The 17,316-nt window shown below is 43.3% G+C and overlaps 2 protein-coding genes across 3 annotated transcripts in view; one reads left to right on the forward strand and one right to left on the reverse strand.

The window, feature by feature from the left end:
* Positions 1-4,942: 4,942 nt before the first annotated feature.
* On the reverse strand, positions 4,943-9,751 carry LOC110567285 (large ribosomal subunit protein eL37-like). Its single transcript, XM_064371741.1, has 2 exons — positions 9,490-9,751; positions 4,943-6,296 (listed from the first exon to the last, which is right to left on the reverse strand). The coding sequence occupies exon 2, from the start codon at positions 6,281-6,283 to the stop codon at positions 5,900-5,902; it is 384 nt and encodes a 127-aa protein (XP_064227811.1). The 5' UTR covers positions 6,284-6,296; positions 9,490-9,751; the 3' UTR covers positions 4,943-5,899.
* Positions 9,752-9,945: 194 nt separating this feature from the next.
* LRRC8D (leucine rich repeat containing 8 VRAC subunit D) overlaps positions 9,946-17,316 on the forward strand; it is a 117,190-nt gene continuing 109,819 nt past the window's right edge. The window contains exon 1 of one of the 2 annotated variants that reach the window (XM_012464828.3): positions 9,946-10,211. The gene's annotated coding sequence lies outside the window, so the exon portion shown is untranslated. Of the gene's footprint in view, positions 10,212-10,848; positions 11,095-17,316 lie in introns of those variants that run through there. The other variant, XM_012464827.3, reaches the window with a different exon arrangement.

Raw genomic sequence — 17,316 nt, forward strand, 5'->3', positions numbered from 1 at the left:
CAAATAATAAAAAGAATTGAGTACAGGCATTATTTCGTAAATTAATAATCACTGACTTATCACTGTGCCAGGCAGTGGGGAGATTGAAGAAACATAAAACAGAGTCTAGGTCCTAATTGGGAGAGTTAAAAGAAACCTACATGAAATACCAGGGAACATAAAAAGCAATATGTGATTGCATCTTACAGTTAACGGTTCACAGTAGTGACGGTAGGTGTCAGAGCTTTGAGTTCTACCCCTCTCCAAGTGGATTACACCAATCCAATGTTTATCACTCAAACAGCTGTCAGAATCCCTTTTCTGGGTTGTTCCTCACCCTACTTTGCACTTTGTTTTGGATGGTAAAAGGTGCTGGAAATCTAGGCATTTATATGAAATCTCCTGATTACTAAATATCAGCAACTAATTACAAAAATCTTAGAACACTGTGCAGTGAAAACACATTTGTAGGCTTTGGGTCTCCAGCTTGTCAGCCAGGTGTCGCACAAGAAGAGAAGGGAGACTAACGTAGTCAACTCATAAAACTCTTAACTCCATTTGAGAGAGAAGAAAGATCATATTTTAGGAGATAGGTAAATATTACTGAGGAAGGTGCAGGAGAACTATCTGTTGATGTGCTGGAGATAAACTTCCAGGGGATATAGTAGAAGCTCAGGAATGGGAGATACTTGGTCACCTAGTCTTGTGATTGGTGGATTTAGACTCTTGGTCTCAGCTCCCTGTATTTGTAAGGGTTCTCTCAAGAAATGGATCTAACTGTACATATAGAGAGACAGATAAAAGAGGATTTATGATGGGAATTGGCTCATGTCATTATGGAGGCTAAGCAGTCTCACAAGCTGCCTTCTGCAAACTGGAAAACTGGGGAAACCAGCAGTGTAATTCAGTCTGAGGCCAGAGGCCTGAGAACCAGGGGAGCCAATGGCATAATTCTCTGTCTGAAGCTGCAGGCCTGACATCCTAGTAGAGCCGTTAGTGCAAGGCTAGGAGTGTGAAGGCCTGAGAGCCTGGAGTTCTAATGTCCAAGCACAGAAGATGAGTGTCCCAGCTCCAGAAAGGAATTTGAATTTGCCTTTTCTTTGCCTTTTTGTTCTATCTGGACTCAACTGATTAGATGGTGCTGCTTTCATTGGGTAAAGTTGGATCTTCCTTACTCAGTTCACTGACTCAAATGTCAATGTCTTCCAGAAATACCCTCACAGACATACCCAGAAACAATGCCTTACCACGATCTGGGTATCTTTTAACCTAATCAAATTGACACCTAAATTTAAGTATCGCACTCCCCTTTCGTTTAACTTCCCTACCTGAGCTGAGCAAGGGCACTAATTTCGAGAATGATCAGGAACAGGAGACAGGACTGCTGCCTTCTTCTGTGCATCTGTGTTGCCCAGGGAACCACTCATATTAGGATAATGCTGACTTTTAGTTCCATGGCTACAACCTCTCGGCCCGAACTTGATTTTCAAATCATCTCCAGGTTTTGCTGCTTTGAGAAGCAGTCAGGTGAAATTTCAAACAATGCTCAGATATAATAATCTTTTAAAGCCAGAATGCCAGAATTTCACCCATGAGTAAGAAAACCCCACAAGCTGGCTTCCCTCTTCCTGTTCCTACATTCCAGTCTCCAGCACAGGCCCTGCTCAGCCTCATCTTGACATTTAAGGTTTCTGGCTGTGCTCATCTTCTCTTCCCACAGACAAGAGCTATGAGGAGACACACCAACAAAGTAATTTACATGTGGATTTCTAAACATTCAACTCTCCATTTGGAAACAGCAATTACTCTTCCTCTTTTCAAATGACCATACAAATCAGTTTACTTCGGGAGCTTTTTAATTTTTTAAGAATTGCTCAATTCTTTTCTTATGGTGATGTTCCCGAGGATTTTATTTTATTTTTTTTGCCATTTCAACTTTGAATTGGCAAAACTATAACTAAGATTCCCACTTGCTATTTTATGTCACATCTGTGTTCTTTATTCTCACTTAAACCTTTCTTTTATTTTAGCCAATTAGAATACATGGCAGCCTTACTGCACAACATGACAGTGTTAAAGTAAATAATTTGTTACAGGAAAATGAATGTTGAATCTGCTCTTATTCTTTTCACTCTTGTGTTACTTTGCTTTAATATTTTCCTTAATTAGACTATAACTTAGGACTTTGGAATTACTATTTAGCAATTTTGTTTACTTGTTAACTCAGATTAGATTGTTTTTCCGTATAAGAGATGAGCAAAAATAGCAATGTTTTTCACTAAGTTTCTTCTCCTGCCATGTAAATGACTAAATGTTTGTTTAGTAATAGGTATGTATGATGGAAACTCTGAATATGAATGCCCTTTTCAATTAACAAAACTCAGAGAACAGGATGATGTGGGAAAATCTCTTCCTGGGAAAAATTTTCCTGCATTTACTATTGATTAGAAACCTGAAATAAATGCATTAGTTCATTACGAAATAATTATTCAGTGTGTACTACATACGAGACACTATTCTAAATACATGTCGGCAAAATAGATAAAATTTTCTGCCTGCAAAAAGCTTATATTCTAGCAGGAAGACATAGATAATAAACAAAAAATACAATAAGCAAGTGATAAGTGCCCAAAGGAAAATAATGAAGCAAGGTGATAGGAACGGAAATAGGCAGGGAGTCCGTTCCAATTTTAGATCTGGTTGTCCGGGTATGCTTCTCTGAGTAAATGACATTTGGGGGTGTGGTATGCAGATCACATAAGAACCTCACAAGTCACCATAAGCACTTTGGCTTTATTCTGAGCAAAATGGGAGCGATCACAGGGTTTAGGCAAAGGAGTGAGACAATCAGACACATGCTAAAATGATCACTCTGGCTGCTGCTGAGAACAGAGTGTGGGAGGGATACGACAGAAGCAGAAGCACATAGACTAATTAGATGACTAATGAGTTAATCTAGGAGAGAGAGGATGGTGGACGGGACCAAGGTGGTAGCCGTGGAAGTGTATACTTAGAAAGTAGAGCCAACAGAATTTCCCATTTCAATATGAGTTGCAATAGATAAAGAGTCAAGGATGACTCAGGGCTTTTAGCCCAGGCAACTGGAAGAATGGAATTGCCATTTAGTATTGGGGGAAGCTGTGTGGGATGCACAAGTTTTGGGGAGAAATCAGGAGTTCAGTTTTGAACATGTGGAGTTTGAAATGTCTATTAGACATGTAAGTAGGAAACCCAACTAGGCCGTCAGAAACACCAACTGGAGCTCAGGAAAGAGGACTGAGTAAGAGATATAAATGCAGAGTTGTTGGCATAGAAAGGGAATTCAAAGCTATATAACTGGATGAACTCACTGAAGGGGTGTCCTGAAAGGCAAGAGAAGTCCACTTGAAGAGGCAGTAATATTCAATGGTGTCAAATGCTGCTGAGAGGTCAAGTAAGGACCAAGAATTGTTGACTGTATTTAGCAGTGTGGAAGTCATCAGTTTCCTTGGCAAGATCAGTTTTAGTGACGTTTTGGGAGTAAAACCCTGATTCAATTAAGTTTAAGATGGGAGTAGGGGGTGAATTGGAGACGATGAGTACAGACGATTCTTTTGAGATCCATCCATAGTAGAAGCATGCAGGAAGGCAGAGTGTATGGTTATAAATTCATAGGCAGTTGAATTTGGTGTATTTCCTTTTTTTAAAAATTTAGTGAAGGAAAGACTTATTTCATGTTTACCTATTAAGAAGCACCCACTCACTTAGATAGGTAATCCTAATTTCACCACTCTTCAAATACATTTTTTATTTTTATTTAAATAGAGAAGGGGGTCTTGCTATGTTGACCAGTCTGGTCTCAAACTCCTGGCCTCAAGTGATCCTCCCATCTCAGCCTCCCAAAGTGCTAGGATTACAGGAGTAAGCCAACACAACTAGCCCTATGAATCCATTGTAGAAGGCATAGATCCACTTCTTTCTTCTCTTTGTGGTTGGTTAAGACATGCACCTTTAGTTTTTCTAGTTTCAGTTTCACCATATTATTTCTAATTATAGCAGTCTAGCAATTTCCCTTCCTCTTTGGACTTATTTATGTCATACTCATGGAGGGTTACCTCCAACACTCTGCCCAGCTCCATTTCCTCCACAGTGTTTCTCCTCTTTCAACCTGCTCATTGCTAGTCTTCGTCATTTCAATTTCCTCAGCTGTGAGGAATGGAGACAGCCTCTTCAGCTACTTACGAGGCTAACAGTTTAAGCCTGGGCAACGTAGACCCCGTCTCTACAAAAATGTTTGGTTTTAAATTAGCTGGGCATGGTGATGCATGCTGTGGTCCTAGCTACTTGGGAGGCTGAGGTGGGAGGAGCACTTGAGCCCAGGAGGTTGAGGCTACAGAGAGTGGTGATGGTGTCGCTGCACTCCAGGCGGGGTCACAGGGCAAGAACCTGTCTCAGGGGAAAAATAAAAACAAACAACAAAAAACAAGAGTTTAAATAAGTCTGAGAAGTGAAATGGGTTTAACCCTTATAAAGAAAGATTGAAATGGGTCTAACTCATACAAAGAATAGAAAGAAGATGAAAGTAGTAGGTAGCACGGGGGAGGAAAGAAAATGAGAAAACATTAGTTTTACCATTTACTTAGGCTGAACTCCTACCATGTCATTTTAAAGCACCATATGTATTGAGTTCCTGTCTTCTGACAATATGAAGGCGCTCTAGATTTTGCATATTATGTTATTAAGAGCAACAAGAGATTAAGAAATTTTGTCACACTTAATGTGGTTGTACTTAGGTAACATTTACTGAGCAATGCCTATGAGGCATTTGGCTAAGCCCTTTCCATATGTCATTTAATTCTTTCCCTCATAATAAACTGAGGTATGTATTAGTATGCCCATTTCAGAGATGAGGAAACTGAGAGAGGTGAGAGAGAGAGGCTCAAATAATCTGAAGCTTTTCAGCATTACTACCACTTTCAAGCAAATATATCGTACATTTATTTGTGTATGACGATGCAATATATCCATAGTTAGCCCCTTCCCCCAGGGCCATTTTCCATTTTACAAGGAATTCATTATGACATTAACTCATAAGCCACCTCAGTGCATTTGAGATCAATTTATAAAGTTTGGTTGCTGCACAATTTTTCAAAAACATGTTTACAGATTATTGAAACCCATATTGCCTACCATATGTTAGGCACTCTGCTGGGTGATAAAATGGAAGAATGTAAAATCACTTCTCCAAGGAGCTCAGATTCTTCTTTTGTAGGAAAGTCAATTATTCATTCCCTCATTAAAAAGTATTACTGAGTGTCTTGGAGTATGCTATAGTTTAGGTAAGAATAAATCAAGTTAGAATCAGTATACTTAGTAAGAAAAGATGCACAAATAATGGCATTTATCTTACACGGTCCTTTTAAGACAGTACTGTGATTAAGTGCTTGGACCTCTAGAGCCAGGCCACCTGACTTAAAAATCTAGCTCTGTCAGTTAAAGGCTGTGTGGTATTGAGCTAGCCACAGAGCCTCTTTAAAGCCTTCTGTTTCCCATCTATCACATGAGAATAGTATCTCATTGGGTTGCTGTGAAGACTAAAAGTATGTGTAAAGTATTTGGAAGAGGACCTATGTAAGTATTAGTTGTTATTATTGTGATACAGACTTACCATGTGCTGAAACAGTTGCTAATTCTTAACTATAATAAGTAGGATAGTAAGTGCTCTGTAATTTGTTGTTGAATAGAACTTCCTAGTAGCTGAGTTTCTCTGTAGATATGTCTAGAGTAGCCTCAGATTCCTTTTCCATCATATTTCTTCATTCTGAACCCAATGCGAAATCAGTTATTGTCCTTTGCTGCCTCCGTTCTGTTTGTTTTTTTGTGGAAATGGGGAAGCTGATGGGCTGCTGGTTTTTTGTTTTGACATTGCAGATGATCAGAGTTATTTTTCATTATTTATCATTGGTAGACTTTTTTTTGTATAATTTTTTTTTAAACCAGAACATTTATTACATGACAAATCATTGAAATTCCAAGATGAACTGGGTGCTGCAACAGCTGCACTCTTGGGTTGAGGTGTTGTTCCTTCACGGAATCCACACCTGAATCTGTGGTATACAATTTTTAGGTGCCTCCCCAGACCAGTCCCGGTGGTATTTCGTCTTTTAGCCTTGGCACTCCAGTTATACTTTCTCTTACGCTTGGCGGGGTAGCCACATTTGCCACAGGTTGACTTCTGAAGGTGGCAGGCCTCAGAGGCACAGTGGCAGCACAATGTGTGCGTCGTATTGCTCCGCTTTCCAAACGATGATGTTCCCTTCGTCATCTTGCTTCTGCGGCTGAGACCAGAGACAGTAGACTTCTTACTAATTTTATACAGGCTATAGTCTGAATACTGTGTGTCCCCACCCCGCCCTCCATTTTATATGTCGAAATCCTAACCCCTGAAGTGATGGGATTAGGAGGTGGTGCATTTGGGAGGCAATTAGGTCATGATGGCAGAGTCTTCATGAATGGGATTAGTGGCCTTAAAAAGGAGGCCTGAGAGAGACCCTCACTCCTTTCCCTATATGAAGACACAGCAATAAGTCACCCTTTATGAACCAGAAAGAAGGCACACACACACAGATGTGGAATCTGCTAGTGCCTTGATCTTGGACTTCCTAGCCACCCTCCAACTGTAAGAAATAAAATTCTGGGGGGCTGGGCGCGGTGGCTCACGCCTCTAATTCCAGCACTTTGGGAGGCCGAGGCGGGTGGATCACGAGGTCAAGAGAGAGAGAGCATCCTGGTCAACATGGTGAAACCCCGTCTCTACTAAAAATACAAAAAATTAGCTGGGCATGGTGGCGCGTGCTTGTAATCCCAGCTACTCGGGAGGCTGAGGCAGGAGAATTGCCTGAACCCAGGAGGCGGAGGTTGCGGTGAGCCGAGATCGCGCCGTTGCACTCCAGCCTGGATAACAAGAGCAAAACTCCGTCTCAAAAAAAAAAAAAAAAAAAAATTCTGGGCTGGGCGCGGTGGCTCACGCCTGTAATCCCAGCACTTTGGGAGGCCGAGGCGGGTGGATCACGAGGTCAAGAGATCGAGTCCATCCTGGTCAACATGGTGAAACCCCATCTCTACTAAAAATACAAAAAATTAGCTGGGCATGGTGGCGCGTGCCTGTAATCCCAGCTACTCAGGATGCTGAGGCAGGAGAATTGCCTGAACCCAGGAGGCGGAGGTTGCGGTGAGCTGAGATTGCGCCATTGCACTCCAGCCTGGGTAACAAGAGCGAAACTCCGTCTCAAAAAAAGAAAAAAAAAATTATTTTTTGAGACAGAGCCTCACTCTGTCACCCAGGCTGAAGTGCAGTTGCAAGATCTTGGCTCACTGCAACCTCCACCTCCCGGGTTCAAGTGACTCTCCTGCTTCAGCCTCCCAAGGGATTACAGGTGCCTGCTACCACTCCTGGCTAATTTTTGTATTTCTAGTAGAGATGGTGTTTCACCATTTTGGCCAGGATGGTCTCTAACTCCTGACCTCAGGTGATCTGCCAGCCTCAATCTCCCAAAGTGCTGGGATTATAGGCATAAGCCACCATGCCCAGTCAATTTGTTGTTTATAAGCTACCCAGCTTATGGTATTTTGTTATAATAGCCTGAGTATACTAAAACAATCCTTTAAGTTTTAAGAATTATTTTTCTGATCATCAAAGTAATGTGTGCTCAATATAAAAACAATTCAAACACAGAACTTGATAACAGAAAGTGAAAGGCCCTAGTAATCCCACATCCAGAGATAATCACCATTAACAGCTTGTTATATATGCTTCCAGATTTCTTCTGAAGCATACATTTAATAACATGTATATCTTAATGCAAAATACCCCCCCAAAATGGCATCATACTATTCATATTGTTCTGCAGCCTGCTTTTATTTTCACTTATAGATTTTCGACATCCTTTCATGTAGGTACCAATAGATCTAGCTTATTTTTGTTAATGGCTGCTTAAGGTGTCCTTCTACAGATCTAGCAAAATTTGCTTAAACAGTTTCCTACTGGAACTTTATTATTTGATTTTTACACTATTACATGTTCTCACTATTACAAACAATGCTGTGATAAAGACACTTGTAATATATATATTTTTGTACATGTGTAATTATTTGTGACATAATTTTTGCACAAATATGCTTAAAGTACAAACTCCTAGACATGGAATTACCTGTTCAAAGAGAACACACCTATTTATCAAAAATTTCCAAACTGTCCTCCAAAGGGATTTGTCCAATTTCCTCTTACATTTAAAGTGTGAGAGAATGTCTATTTCTCCACAGTTTGACTGTTTTCTGAGTATCACTTCTTTTCTCAATTTATACCAATCTTGAAATCATGTTTTTCAAATCTAGTATCACAATTTAAAACCCAGGGAAGATCAAAAGAGCAAAGTACAGAAGACTTTATTATTATTATTATTTTTCACAAACAGTAAAACATTCCAAATTCATTATAATAGTGGGCTGTTTTCAATCAAAATATAACTCCACTAGTTGTTAAGTTGTAAAAGACCTCTCGTCTCTTAGATCAGCAAACCTGACACTGATTAGATCACTTGCCACACACTCCTTGCCCGCATACCTCCTTCTTAGCAGTGTGTGCATCAGGAGAGGCTGCTGGCAAGGCGGGACGGGGAAGAAAAGTGGGAGCAAGAGAAGGGCTGAGGGCTCAGAATCTGGTGTCATCTTGTAAAGGGTCTTGGGCATTCCCCTGAGTGTATTCTGGATCTCTCTGTTCATGTTCCTGTTTGGGCTGCTCTTCTTCACGTCTAATGCCTGATGGCCAACTGCTCACTATCCAAGGGTCAGTTCTATCACCTCCTCTCTAAATCCTTTCCTGAAACCCTAGACAGTCATTCTCTTTAATATCTCACTATCTCTGAACCAACACCTTCCTGAGTACCCATAAGATTCTGTGCAGCATTCTTATTAAGAACATTTAGATGTTGCGTAAATGTTGACTGAACATTTGCTGACATGGAGAGATCTTGGCAGAAGACAGATGAGACTTTCCATGGTTTACAGAAACACATGGATTCAGATAAAAGAAGATACTGAAGCACAGGATTGAATCACATGTTTTGTCAGAACCAAATAATTCCAAACATCCCGCCTTAAATTATTTCTTGGCCCCTGCCTCTTCCCACCCACACACACACACAAAGATTGCAAACGAGCCTTGATCCTACAACAACAATAGCGCCTATAGGGCTGCAGAACTCTCTTAGCAGAGAACAATCTTTTCATCTGCCTGTTTCAGATATATGACATTTTTGATGAAAAGAATGGGAAGGGGCGGAGTCAGATAAAAACAAGCACCGACTTTCCAATACAGCTTCAACAGCAGACAGAACACAAGAAGCTGGAAACTATCCATGCCAAGAAATAGTTGTGTGTGCCCTAAAGTTCAGGTAAGTATTCTTAGAGTTGGAAGGCGATTAAGTGACTTTTTAACGGGATTCAACCCCCCAACCCCGCGCCAAGTCTTACTATCAGCGTTTTAGTCGACCAGACGGACTCCCTCGCCCAGGACGGGTGAAGGTCCCTGACGTTGCCTCGCACCTGACTGGCAACAGCGCCTGCCCGGCCCGGAGCCCTACTCAGGTGGGCGCTAGAGAGAGCATTTCGGCGATGGCGTTGTAGGCTGCTGTTCTTCCCCTCCCAAGCACCTGCTCGGCATCTAGCAGTTGCTCGCCGCCACTCCCCAAGCCCGGGCCACCTCCCTAGCCACACAGACCCCGTGCGGTCAGCTGGCCAGATCGGCTGAGGAAGCGCCCCGACCCCCGCCGGGCGCTGCAGGGCGACCGGAGAAAGTGCTCGCAATCACATGGAGGCCCGGGCCCGCCCCATTGGCTGCGGCCGGGCCAGTCGCGGCGCTCGCCGGCTGCGGTTGGTCCCAGAGCTACAGCGCCTGCACGGGCCCGGAGTCCATGTTACGCTTTGTCTAATTCCCCTCGTTACAGAGTCATGTGCTGCTGCTCCCGTCGCCGCCGCTGCCGCTGCCGCTGCCGCTGCCGCCGCCCGTGGTGCCCCGGCTCCTCCGCCGCGTTTCGAGGTGGCAGCCGCGGGCGGGGCCGCGGGAGCAGGGTCCAGGGCGCAGCGCGCCTTCGCCGCCCCGGCGCGTCCCGGTGCAGCCGTCGCCCGCCGCGGGTGATGCCGCCACCTCTGGCCTCAGCATAAGCCGTGGTTCGGCGGCCGAGCTGCCTCCCAAGGTTGGTGCGCACCTCTCCGGGCAGGGGCCGGGGGCTGCAAGGGAGGGCGACGCGCAGGTGGAGCCGAAGCGCGCAACACTGGCGCAGGCGCCGCGGCCCGAGCTGAGACTAAGGCCGGGAACTCATTCGGGGACGTCCGGGGGTCGGGAGGAGGTGGCGGCGAGCGGAGTGGGCTCCCGTTTGCAGCCGCCAGGGCCTGGGAGATTGTTCCGCTTTCTGCTGTCTTAGCGGTGGCCGCTTCGGCCGCGGGCGGCGGGCTCTGCGCTAGGGGAGTGCGGCCGCCTGGCTTCTGGACTCCTCGCGCGCGCTCCGTTTTCTCGCTTCCCTCCGCCCGATAGGAAAGGCGGGGAGAGCCGGTTTCGGCTTCGTTGGTTCCTCCCGGAGGTAGGTGTTTGGTGTCTGGCCTTGCTGGCCCGGTGTCCATAAGGTGAACCTTGAACTTCTCCAGAATCGCCTCCCCTCCACTTCCTTCCTGTGGCGGGTGGGCTGCCCTGGGAGCCTGGCGGGCGGGGGCGGGGAGATGAAGGCCCGCGCCCCGCCCCCCGCGCCTGTGGGAGGGAGCTGGGGGCCCGCAGGTGCACCCAGCCGGCCGCGGGCCATCTCCGGGTTGGGTACCGGTATAATCCGCTTCTAGCTTGTTTGGAGGCGTGGGCTCTTGGGAGCGGGACTTCTGCTCAAATCCTGTCCAGGGGCTTGGAGAGGAGGAGAATTGGGGGTGGTTGCCCGGAGGACCAGCACCGCCGGTTACTGAAGGGTTGATAGGACCTTCCCCTTTCCGTCCCTCTTTACTGGGGGATATTTCTTGCAGATAAATGAGATTTTTTGATTTCTTAAAAAGCCAGCCGCAGCGAAGAAGAACTGCTGCAGGTCGAGGGGAAGAGAGGTAGGTTCCTGCTGGAGAGGGAGAGGTGGGCTGTGAGGTCCCAGGAGCACGCAGTTGGGGGTGTATGTGACCGAAAGTGTAGAGGTAGCGTTGTGAGAAAGAAACAGCCAGAGGAGAGGGAGAGCGCACTCAGGAGGAAGGGGAAGAAATGGGGAATAGATACTGGGGAGTCCTAGTGGAATGTAGGACCCAGCTGGAGCCGCTTGGGCTTATATTTGGCTCCTCGTTGCCTCGCAGATTTCCTGCTCTTGGATCTTGAAAAATATTTTTTTTGTTGGACAAAGAAAGCTATGAGGACATATTTTGGAAGAGAGAGAGGACTAAAGAGCTGACTTCTGGAAACTTTCCTTGGCAGCTTTAATAGTAAAATTCCTTTCAGGCAGCGTTTATTGAGCACCTATTACGTGGTCTGTACTGGACTTTGGAAGAGTCTGGACAGGCAGGGAATGCCTCACCTAATGGTGAGGGCTGTCTACCTTATAAACAACCAAGGAGCCCGTCTGAGTGCCAAGAATGACAGTGATTCAGACCTTCCTCGTCAAAGCATCTGGAGCCTCTCTGCCTCTTACAGACCTGTGGGAAGAACCCTGTACTGTATACCGTAAAGGGGGTCTTCAGACAGCATTTATTTTTACAGTCCAAAAATAGCGACCACCCACCTACTGTCAGCTAGGTCAGGGTTGGGGTTCTTGCTTCATCTGTCTTGACACCAACTAACTAAATTCCTGTTAAAATCCAAGTGCAAGATAGGGAAAAATCTGAGATGAAAATTAGGTGGTTAAAACAGGAGTCACGGAAAGTTGATTTGGGGGCGTTTGGTCTCTGTAGGTTATTTATGGAGCCCCTCATAAAATGATTAAGCAATCGATGGAGCCAGGGAGAAATTCCAAAATCTTGAGTTGGCACAGTTTATTTATATATCTGAACACTTTATCGTAGATTTGTTTCATTTTTATTGAGGGTGTATGTGTGTGTGTTGATTAAAACCTAACAGATTAGAAGGTTGGAGAGGAAACTGTCCTTAGATGACCCAGCCTTCCATTACCATGTGGAGTAGCATATGATGCAACAGTTAAAGTATTGAGCCATATTCATATCATTTTCTCCCTGCTGTGTTTTCCAGCATTTAAAAAACGTGGTCAAAACTGGCCTTTTTTTTTTTTTTCCTCAAAATCGCTAAAGTTTAATGGGGGAAAAAAAAAGAGAGAAAAACTAGGGCCCCTCTTCCTTATTTTTTATGCAGAGTTTTAAAAATTAATTTTAGAAAATTCTGATGTGTTTGTCTTGTCCAAATAGTTAAGTTGTTTTGGTAGCTATAGTTTGGAAATTAGACTTGATTCTATTTTCAGCACTGTAGACAAAATAGCTATTAAAGGTCAAAAGTTTGTCAGAACTTTATAATCATGATTATATATTCTTGAAGTGGTAGCTTGTAAGGGATTTCACTTATTTTTAATTGGAGCTGGTGTTTGACATATTAAGAAACACCAGTTAATATTTGTTGAATGCCAGCAGGAAGCAGAGAACTGGAGTGAGTGCTGTCGGATCTTAACAAGGCAGGAGAGGATTCTCGTAGTAATCACAGAGAGCAGATAAGACAGGCACACATGAGGATGCTAGCAGAAGCAGACAGTTACAGTTGTCTAAAATCCAGGGTGTGTGGAACCAGATGAAAGTGTAAGAAGTATGTTCAGGGAGGCATGGAAATCTGAATTGACTTTTGACAGTGGTCAGGGTTGTGGAACAGAAAATAATGAGTTAAAAAGGAGGGTAGAGGGAACCCAGTTAGTGAAAAACTTAACTATAAGTCAGTGATGTTAATCATTTGCCTCAAGACCAGTGGCTCTCAGCAGTAGGCAATTTTGCTTCTCAGCAGACGTTGAGAAATACCTAGAGACATTTTTGGTTATAGCTAGGGGGCAGGTACTGCTGTCATCTAGTGGGTAGAGGCCAGGAATGCTACATAAGCATCCTACTGTGCACAGGACATCAGCCCCCTTCCTCATAAACAGAGAATGATCCTGTCCTAAGTGGCGATAGTGCCAAGGTTGAGGAACCCTGCCCTTAGATCTCAGAAGGTCTTGAAAGGAGATAGTGCTTGTCATGGGAGGAATAATAACATTGAGCTTAGGAAGCCGATCTAGGAGACTTCTGTGCTCAGGCCTGATGTGATTAGGGTCTGGGCAAATCCTAGTTGAAAGAAAGGGGCAGTTTCGAGGGAGATCATAGCAGATGAACTATTAGCACAGTACGATAGTGGAATAAGTTGGGAATCATAGAATCAGAATTGGCATTTTAGAGGGGCCTTTGTCCAATTTATTTATTTTAGTAAATTCTTAACCATTGCTAGGTAACCTTTGTTTAAATAACACCAGGAACCGTGAACAACTTCTCCTGAAGATATGTTATTACATCTTTGGACTATTTGTTGTATTACTACTTGAGCTGAAGACTGCCTCCTTGAATTTTTTTTCCATTGATTTCATTATTTTGGAGCTGCTGTGCTCTTTAAATGCACAAAGACAGTATGATGTCCCCTTACCCCCATTTAACTTTCCTAATGCAAACTAGTCCCAATTCTTTTCACAGCCTTTTATTGGGATGCAGTTTCTAGATGTCTTTGCAGTTTGTCAGCATCTCACATGGAGAGTCTGGAATTGAATATGTAATTGAGATATGATCTGGCCAACAGAGACAGCTGTTTGCTGAGACCTAGCCAAAATGTCTATTTACTGCACCTTAAGCCTACAACTGCCTTTGGTGTTTTTTAGGCAGTGCTGAGCACAGACTTCGTCATTAGATAATCGTGTTTTGGATAGTCAAAACCCCTCGACATTTGCTCTGTGAGCTGCTGCATTTTGTATTTTTTGAGCAGATTTTTTTGGAGAAGTTTTTTTTGTTGTTCCTTTTTAATGTTAGCCTACTACTTATTTAGATCCTGTCTTCTAGCCTTTGACATTTTTGAATTTATGTCTTCTAATTATATCAGCGAGGAATGGAGGATGACTTTATTGAAAACTTTGTAGTCAGTTAGTACTATGTGAAACTCAGTAGTTTGGGGCACTGCTGGTCCTTTTGAGAGCTGGAATTATTGAGTGATGGAGGTGAGTTCTAGGGCTAATTAGCCCTTAGTTTGGGGGCTTCTGAGAAATCTAAATGCCAAGCCACATGACATTTAGCTCTTGAAATGTTTGCAACTGAGGTACCATTTTGAAGTTGTCTCAGTCTGTTCCAAGCTTCTGAAATCTGTATTCCTTCCTCTGGGTCTTTGTAGTTCTGTTTGCTTATCTGGAAGAGAGTTTTTAATGTTTTGTGCAAATCTGAAGCTTGCAGGATTAGAATTGCTTTTGAAATTTGTGAGGAGGTAGTATAACCGGCAAAATCAACTATGGACTTGGTTCCCACTCAGCTAAGCTTTGTTTCCTTTTTTGCTAATATGCCTTAAATACTTAGTGACAGCCTTATATTTAGGGAAGGAGAGAGGACAAACCTTTTTCTTGGAGCTGGGCTTCAACTTGTCATTGATGTAAGTTCATACTTGACTTTTACAGTCTTCACTGCAAAGTCGTTAGGAAATTACCATTTTTGGATGTCTTCAGAAGCAGGCAGATAAGAAATCCCAGGTAACTTAGTGCCAAGTTCTCCAGATACTCTAGATCTATCCAGGGAACTAGATTTAATAAATTACTTGATTTGGCTGGTAGCTATCTTGCAGTGTTGAAGGAGTGCTAGAGGAAAATTTCAAATCTCATAGCCAGTGTGTGTGACCGCTTTGTGATGAATGGCCATTGTGTCACAGTCCTTTGTTAGTGTGTTGCCTGTCCAGGTGGTGCAGTCTACCTGGTCTCCCTTCTCTACCGGTCCACATGTGAAACCTCTTTGTATCTTCTGGAGATGAAGGATATTCCTATGAAAAGAAGGGATGTCTTCTGAATAGTTAGAGTTCTTGAGGGGAAGATTATTACTGTCCTTTTATATCTTCAAAGGCTGTGTCAAAGTTGAAGTCTCCTTAGAATTAAGGATGCAGTTGTGTCATTTTGAGTAGAAAGATAGAATATTAAAGCTGGAAGGGATCAACCCTTGAATTTTATAGTTGAGCATATCCAGGCACAGGGAGGTGATGTGCAAGTTTACACATGTAGTGACAGAGTAGGCATTAGAATCTGTCTCCCTTAAAGACCACAATAAAGGCTAAGGATCAGGATTTCTTCTCTGCTTAGAGGTGTGTAAACAGTGGGGTCCCTGGGGGCTTATTTACATAATTGATCTAAAAGAAGGAGCACACAGTGGAATTCTAGGTTTGCAGATGACAGTAAGCTTTTCTGGATTATGAAATGTCTAACCACTGGGGATTTGCTTCAGGAAAACCACACTAGGATGTATTAGTCATCAGAAGATTTGCAGGTGAGTTTCTTGTGGGCAAATAGGAGGTTAGATATTAAGGGGAATTTACAGAATTTCCATAGGATGGTATTTTGTTGGATAAACTAAGGGAGGGGCTCTGGAAATACCTTCACATTGTTGTCGCGACTTGCTGTTGCAGAAAAACAAACACCATGAATTGCTAGCCTTCATCAAAAAGATTTTTGGGCTGAGTGTGGTGGTTCATGCCTGCAATACCAGCACTCTGGGAGGCTGAGGTGGGTGGATCACCTAAGGTCAGGAGTTAGAGACCAGCCTGGCCAACATGGTAAAACCCCATCTCTACTAAAAGTTAAAAAAAAAAAAAAATTAGCCAGGTGTGGTGGTGGCGCCTGTAATCCTAGCTACTCGGGAGGCTGAGGCAGGAGAATCACTTGAACTTGGGAGGCGGAGGTTGCAGTGAACTGAGATCACACCATTGCACTCCAGCCTGGGTGACAGAGCAAGACTGTCTCAAAAAAAAAAAAAAGATATATATATATATAATGTTTGGACATTCCTGCTACAGTGTAAACTTCATGAGGGCAAGGTCCTTGCTCATCTGTTTTTCTGATAAAAATATTAGGATTTCTAGTATCTGGAAAAAGTCATCTGAGAGGAGATGGTATGGAGGCCTATGAAACCATGGGGATAGGGCCATAGGCAGCCTTGATAGTTCACTTTATTCTAATAAGCCTGAGTGTGCTATTTTAATTGCCTTCTGTCTTCATGCTCCAGTACTCTGTCAGTGCGGCGAAGGTGGGGATTTATCTCTCTTGTTCTCTCCTGATTTTCTAGTGCCTTGCGCATGGCAGGCCCTCTATTAGTATTTGTCACCCAGAGGAATGAATGAAGAGGTATACCTTAAAGCTTTACAAGACATATTCAGAATGAATGCAAAGAAATTTGGTTTTTCTCAACCCTGGCTGGCATCAAAATCAATCTGGGGAATATTTTTAAAATACATACAACCAGACCCTTCCCTATGACAATTGAATCAGAATCTCCCGATATGGAGTTTAGTTTTGAAAAGAGCTCTCGCTACCTCCAGGTAATTCTACTGTGCAGCTCAGTCAGGCTAAGAACCACCATCTTAGTAGTTGTACACAAAGGCTGGGTACTGAGTGAAGACACCCTCAAATGGTTTTGAAACATTTGTGGCCAGCAAGCCCATAATTGGTTATTAAGAGAAAAGAGGAGCTTTAAGGATATGTCAGTCTTCTTGGAAGGTATGGTGACCCAAACAGCACTTGGTCCACAACATGACCCTTGGTGCCTCCATGAAATAGAGCACCCTGGGCTGGATGGTATGATGGGACCAACTCCCAGTCCATTCTTGAGCAGTCATTTCCGGAGTGGGTCCCTGAGGACAGTTTCACCAGCCCATGAGAAAATGAGAAGAATAAAGACAATGCAACAAGTTTTCCTGTTGCAACTTTAGTGTTAAGTTTATTTAATTATAAGAGTCTGGTTTTTTTGTTTTAATTTGTTTAATCTTGGGTTGTCCTTCCTACTGGAGGATTGGTTTGTTTTTTCATTTTATGAAAGGATGGTGATGGTTTTTTGGTGTCATTTCTAGGTCCAGTTTTAAGCTGGCAATTTTATGATAGTCTTTCTTTAGAAATTTTAGTGGCCTGTGAAATCAAAAGTCTGGGAACTACCACTCATCTGAGGTTTTCAAGATGTCTGTATCTATTCCTTGACACCTGCTATTGGGGAATGCTCATAAATACGGTGTTAGTTCCATTACAAGCATTTTTTCTTTTAAAACATTTTTTTCTTTCCTCTTATGCTTGCTGGTAATAGGAACATTGCCAGAGA

The sequence above is a fragment of the Aotus nancymaae genome, unplaced genomic scaffold, assembly GCF_030222135.1.
Source record: "Aotus nancymaae isolate 86718 unplaced genomic scaffold, 86718_ANA_hifiasm-v0.15.2.pri h1tg000007l, whole genome shotgun sequence".
Taxonomy (NCBI): domain Eukaryota; kingdom Metazoa; phylum Chordata; class Mammalia; order Primates; family Aotidae; genus Aotus; species Aotus nancymaae.